General features: G+C 48.0%; 1 protein-coding gene across 2 annotated transcripts in view; it reads right to left on the minus strand.

The window, feature by feature from the left end:
* The window catches only part of Mertk (MER proto-oncogene, tyrosine kinase), a 102442-nt gene extending 95861 nt beyond the window's left edge, over positions 1-6581 (minus strand). The window contains exon 1 of one of the 2 annotated variants that reach the window (XM_005400610.2): positions 6416-6581. In XM_005400610.2, the coding sequence (XP_005400667.2) occupies positions 6416-6437 (22 nt within the window). In that variant the 5' untranslated portion in view covers positions 6438-6581. Of the gene's footprint in view, positions 1-3928; positions 4008-6415 lie in introns of those variants that run through there. The other variant, XM_013522752.1, reaches the window with a different exon arrangement.
* Between the last annotated feature and the right edge of the window lie 32 nt (positions 6582-6613).

Here is a 6613-nt window from a genome sequence, read left to right on the forward strand (position 1 = left end):
CCCACTCCATCTACCCCAGGAAGGATTTCTGTCTCCCTGCCTCCCAGAACCCAAGAGGCTACGCTCCCAGCAGGTTTTACAGGTTATAAACCGTGTGCGGTGGTGCAGTATCTTCAGGACATTTCTGTGTTTTCAGACCGTCCCATTGCTCCAGAGAGAGCTGGAGGGGACTCTTCACTGGGGCACAGGCAGCAGCTGCCCAAAGTAAAGAACCCACTGTCGTAACTCATGTTTAAGGACACACTCTGCACTCAGCCTGTGTCCCTCGTCAGGCTGACACTTGACGCAGTTCACAACCGGAATCAGGAACAGGGCTCAGGGCACTGTGTCCAGGGCCTCCCTGTGAGAAGGAGCCCCACCCTCTCTCCTCTTCAGGTTTGATAAATGGGGTCTCGGAAAGATGAGGCCCCACGTTCCAGCTGTCTGTGCAAATTAATATCCGAGCAGGGAGGAGGACCTACCTCTTTGGCCTCCCAAAGTGGTTATGATTCTTAACTAACGCTAAATCTCATGAGCGTCTTTCTTTCCTTTTCTCTTTTCCTTTGTTCCAAAACTTGCACAGAATATTGTTTCCATCCACACAAATCACGTGCCAGAATTGTCAAAGACTTAGGGCGGGTTTCACTTCCTGTGTGGAAAAGCCGCCCTCAGATAAGGCAGTGCTGGGCGTGATGAATATTCAGCAGCTCCCCAGAGCCGTCAGCTAGGCGGTCTGGGAAGCAACTTCCAGAGGGTCTGAGTCTCGTCTTAAGTCAGAAAGCCAGCGGCTCTTGGCGAAAAACGATTTAACAGCTTCAAGAAGAAGTCTGTAAGGCTTAAAACAGCTCAACAACCTCTTCACCAAGATAAACAAGGCTTAGAGCAGGCAAATTCTAAGATGTTTACTGTCTTCCAATGCTGAGGTAACTAGAGCCCCAGAGAAAAAGCCATTTCCAGAGTAAAGGGCTCTGACAGAAAGCATCTGCCTGATTCCGAGCCAACTGAGGCCCGGGTGCCTAGGACGGGCCCTGCTGGGGTGGGCTTGGTGGGGCGCTCACCCTGTGTGACCACATCTTCCTTGGCCATGGCCCACTCCACAGAAGCTTAGATCGTTGAAGCGAGCAACTGAGAAGCTTCTGGAAGGCCCTGACTGAGGACGAGGAGGAACACACAAGCATGAGACCGACTGCCACAAAATCCACACACTGAGCTTACAAGGTAGAAATGGATTTTCTCCAAGCTTAAATCTCTCCTTAGCTTTTGATGTAAAACTTCTCACACGTGATCTTGGTCTAAACATAAAAACCAACGTATCTGTGTTCTCTCTTTCCTCTCTCCCTCTGCCCCCTCTCCTACCCCGCCACCCTCAAGATTCATGGGAAATCTATTTGACCATCAGTTGGCGGAAGCACTGGCGGTGGGTGAACTAAGTAGGCAAGAAGGAAGAACATACTTCAGAAATCTCAGTGAGATGCGGAAGATCAGATCACCCTTTCTTTTTTTATCACTTTAAGCGCAGCCTGCCGAGGAGACCTGGGTTTGGAGCTCAGTACGTCACACACCGCCACACCCACTGGATCCTGCCCCGCCACAGAACCCAGAAAGTGGAATGAAGCTACCCAGAGTGCTGTTGGGGCCAAGGTGTGGGCCACAGGGCCATCGTTATGGTTAAAAACCTCCCACCCAAGCCAGGCATGATGGCGTATGCCTGTCATCCCAGCACTTGGGAGGCTGAGGCAGAAGGATCACTGTGAATTCAAGGTCAGCCTAAACTACAAAGGGAGACCTTATCTCAAAGGAAGCCAAAACAAACAAACAAACTTCCCACCCAGTATAATAGCCACAGTTTAGACAAAGAAAATGAAAGCTCAGAAAGCCTGGCTGGCAGGTACTCTCAATATTCCTATTTTCCAAAAGAGACCCAGAGATCCTTACGAAACACTCCACCGAGCCAGGCTGCAGGATCAGTAGTTGGCAGGAGGAAGAAGAGCAGGCACAAGGGGGAGTGATGAGAGGGAACAGGTTTATCTCCTCCGAAAAGAGGTGAGCAAACGCCCAGCGTTCCAGGGAAGAGGAGTCAGAGCTTTGCCCAGTGTCCCCCAAGGGCTCGGCTAGCACCTGCCGCCAGAAGTGCCTCTGGGCTCACTGCCCACCCCGAGCACACTCGCATAGCACAATGCTCATTCTCTCTCTGCTGGAGCCACAAGACTTCATTTGGAAAACCTAGTGGGAGCTGGTAAAAAGGAAAGGCATGACTTGGATGCCCACCAAAATCAAAACAAACACAAAACCAAACACACAGCCACTCCGGAGTAGCAATGTGGGAAAAGTTGGGCAGGAACTGGACTTCATTTCCATACCTTCCCGAGAACCACAGGACAGGCAGCTGTTCCTGCAGTGCATCAAGTCTGATTTCAGCAAGGCAAGGTACGGGAAGGGTAGGGCCAGGCTCCGGGAATTGCCAAACCCTGTGTGGGTTCTGCTCATCAAACTTCTAGGAAACGTAACCTAAAGTGCTTTTGTTCAGGAGCAAGGATCACTCCCAGATTTGACTTCAGAAGCACAGAAGGGAACCATTGGTAATCACGGCTAGTATTTTTCCAGCATTTTCCTTGTGCTCAGAGCTCATGTTATCCTTCTCAACAGTTCTATGAAAAAGCATCCCACTGCACCAAAAATAAACGGGAAGTCCCGAGAGTCAACGCTTCCCCAAGGCCCACAGAGGTCAGAACTGTTAATGCTTTCACTGCAGTCCCAAGGAGTGCGCGTGGGGAGCCCTCTTTCTCCGTGTTTGTATTCATCAGCCTCCTTTGCGACGTTGTACACCAACCCAGAGCCATGCGCTTCGGGTTACAATAAACTAGTGACCTCGGGTCAAAGTCTAGGCATTCAGGTCCCGGTGCCCCTTGCCAAGGAATGTTAAAACTCTCTTTTTCATACTCCCTCATCAGCTTTTGACTTTTTTCCTAGTTGGAATAGTTAAGGAGAGTATCGATGTGTTTGGGGTTTGTGTCATCTCAGAATCTAACTTCTTTTAATTTCCTAATTTCTCCAGTAATGAAATCATTTGGGCGCTGCAACAACAACAAAAAAAGATTTTCTATCAATCAAGCCAAAATGTTTAAGGTTGAGAGCTGCAGCAATTCTGTTGTTGGAAAAGCCAGTGGGAAGAAAGAAGGGAAAGAAGCCTTGAAGAGATGCGTGGGACTGAGCGCAGAGGGGGACAGTGGAGGAGAAGCCACTAAAAAGTAGGAACAGATCAGGTACTGAGAAGTGTCACCAGGAAATTACTCCTAAGGGGGGGCGGGGCAGTGGCCATAGCAGTGGCTGAGGGTGGGAGCGCTCTCAGGAAAACATCTGAGCTGAACTCCAAAGGATCCAGGATGGGGGGGACAGAGGGTTCCATATGCAGGAACAAAGACAGTAGAAGGAAGACAGGCAGGTGGCTGGAGGAGCAGGAAAGGGGGAAATGACTAGAAGTGAGTCAAAAAGGGAAGGGGACCTGGTCAGTATCAGCAAAATCTGGTGAGGAAAGGGAAGCTACTGGAGGATATTTAACAGAGGGGCCAACACAATCAGATTCGTTTTCAAAACTCTCACTCTGGTTAGAATGTGGGAAGTAGCTGGGGTACATGTGTGTTCAGTCTTGGCTCTTTTTCTACCTGGCAGCCTGTTCCCAAGTCAGCAGCACTAGTAACCCACTGGCCCTTCTCCAGGGAATCTCTGGAAATTATTGCAAAAAAAAAAAAAAAACAAGATTAGGGCTGGGGTGCAGTTCTGTATTAGGGTGCTTGCCTAGTATTCCTTTACCCTCAAAATAAAAACAAAAACAAACACCCACCAAGATTTAAATTATGGTTAATTAAAAAAAAACTGTGTTCATCTCAACATATTAAGAAAATGGATCAGAATAACGTTTAAAAATTCATCTGTTCATTAAAAATAGGACCTGTTGGCTTGGTGTGATGGCTCAAACCTGTAATCCCAGCACTTGGAAGTCGAGGCAGGAGAACTACAAGTTTGAAGCCAGCCTGGGTTGCACAGCAAAACTCTGCCTCAAAAAAATAAAAATAAAAATAAAAATAAATGCTCTGCTTATTTCCAAAAATAGTCCTATCTCTTTAACCCCCAAGGTGCTGGGATTTGAACCCAGGGTCTTCACACTAAGTTACAGTCTCATCTCCCACCCCTGTTTTGTTGCTGTTATTTTTTTACTTTTTATCTTTAAGTCGCCCAAGGTATATTGTACTGTTTTGTTGTACTGGGGATTAAACCCAGGGTCTTTGCACTAAGCTGCATCCCCACCTCTTTTTTATTTTTTGAGACAGTCTTGCTAAATTGCCCAGGCTGGGCTCAAACTTTCCATCCTCCCGCCTCAGCCTCCCAGAGGCTGAGGGATTACAGGTGTGTGCCAGCCAAAGCATTTCTGAAGCCATTGTAATAAAGTTTACCAGTAACAACTCAAGCTTCTCCTTAAAAAATATTTACAAGGTATCGGAATACATATTACAGTATCCATTTGGAAGAGAAACGTTAACATTAACCATTTTAAAAGCCCAGTTTACTCTAAGGGGATAACAGTTTTATCATGGGCTAATAAAGTCCTGACTTTAATCCACTTTCCTATTTCTCCTCCCCCACCTTCTCTCTCTGGTCCTCTTTAGGTACCCTGTGTCTCCATTTGCTGCTCACTGGCGCCCCCATCAGAGACCCAGAAGAAAGGAAGAGTTGGAAAGCTTTGAAATGAACCTGTGGCTGCAGTTTCCCTCCTGTGTGTCTTTGTGAGGAGCTGTTTATGTGTATGCGTGGTAGAGGAGAAAAGTGGTGCTTAAATTTTAACTACTGATCCATTTTTCTACAATGTAGACTCTACACATATTCACACCCTGTCTTTCCTATTTGGTCAGCAAATCATTCAGCCGCACTGTATGCAATATGAAAAACTCAAAACTATACAGAATCTAAGAATCTAATTTCTATTTTTAATTTTTTTCGACAGCACTCTTATCTCTATTCTAATTCTGCCAGTGAGATTCCCATCACCCGGCTGAGGGTATAGGTCAGTGGTAGAGCGCTTGCCTGACATGCAAGAGGCCCTCCTGGGTTCGATTTCCAGCACTGAGAGAAAAATGAGATTTTTATCCTGGAAGACTTTCGCAAACTAAGACCAAACACAGACATCTCAAAGGCACATTTCAGGATACAAAGCATAAATTAGAAGGAAAACTGGAGAAACGTTTCATTCCTGCTCGGTGGATTTTAAAACACTTATGATTACCTGAGTTTTAAAACTCTATCAGTTACAAAAGTTCTTTATTACAGCTTTTTAAAAATTTAGAAAATGGAGGGGGCTGGGGATTTAGCTGGGGGCTGGGGATTTAGCTCAGCGGCAAAAGCGCCTGCCTGGCAAGCGTAAGGTCATGAGTTCGTTCCCAGTACCGGAGAAAAACCAAAAAAACAGAAAAAAAGAAAAAAAGAAAATGGAAACACTTGAATTTTAAACATCTTAAACAAAAACTATAGTTCCTGTTCCCTTTCCTATAATTTTTACACCCTGTCTCCAAGACTATTTACGAACAGCCATCACTGACAGCAAGATAGACCAGATTTGCACCAGATTATGAGAAAAGGGTCTGGCAGAAACTCCGAGGGATTTTTGAGGATTTGGTGATGACAGGGTGGAGAACAGAATGGCCTCAGTTCTTTGCTTGGTTTTGGCTCCATTATTTGTTTCAAATTGCTATGTTGCCTCAAATTATAAATTGCTTATGTAATTTAACGTGCACGGGGAGAATTCAGGGTTTAAGAATTCTTCCTTTGAGCAACTAAGGCTTCAAAGGGAAGATCCCGAAGGAATAAAATAAGCTGCTTGACCATAAACTGAACTTTTCAGGTATTTTTAAAAGACACCTTGGAGTATAAAAGGCAAATATTAGTCAACTAGGTTCGTGATCAGAAAAGACAGAAACCACATGCTGAAGGGAAAATACCTGGCATGTGTTTATTTATTCCTCCCCGCCCCCTTGTTTATTTTTTCTTTTGGGCAAAGCCTGGCGAGCTTCTTCGGGCTGCTTTAAGTTCAACAACCACCACTCCCCCTCCAAGTAAGCTAAGGACTCGGAATGGAACCTGCCTTCCCGGCCTTCACTTCTCAATCCGCTGTCCTGCTGTAACGCCCGCGACAACACCTGGGGGTCTCGAGATAAAAACTGGACGCCGCGCCAGCACGGCGCAGCCCGTTCTGCCCCGACAGGAACGACAGGAGCGCTCCCGTCCCGGCCGCCGCCTCGGGTGGCCCCCCGGGGAGGAGGGACCAACACTGCCCACAGGGCCGAGTGGGGGCAGCCTACGCGGCGTCCTCCCGGCCCTGCCCCATCGATCGCGACCCCGAACGGCGACACCAGCTCCCTCGCTGGGCGGCTGTTCCTGAGCATACCGGGTCTGCGGCTCGCTACCATCCGGCCGGAGCGCGGCGCAGCCACGCACCAGGGTCCCCGGGAAAGTTCTCGGTTCGTTCCGGACCAGACCCGGCTCCTTCTTTCCTCCCGGCCGAAGACTTCGGGCTGCCGCGCGCCGGCCAGCGCGATTCCCTCCTGCGCGCCCACCCGTCCGCGCTGCGCCACCCGCCGGGGCG

Source organism: Chinchilla lanigera, unplaced genomic scaffold (genome assembly GCF_000276665.1).
Source record: "Chinchilla lanigera isolate Chin_1 unplaced genomic scaffold, ChiLan1.0 scaffold00069, whole genome shotgun sequence".
NCBI classification, from domain to species: Eukaryota; Metazoa; Chordata; class Mammalia; order Rodentia; family Chinchillidae; genus Chinchilla; species Chinchilla lanigera.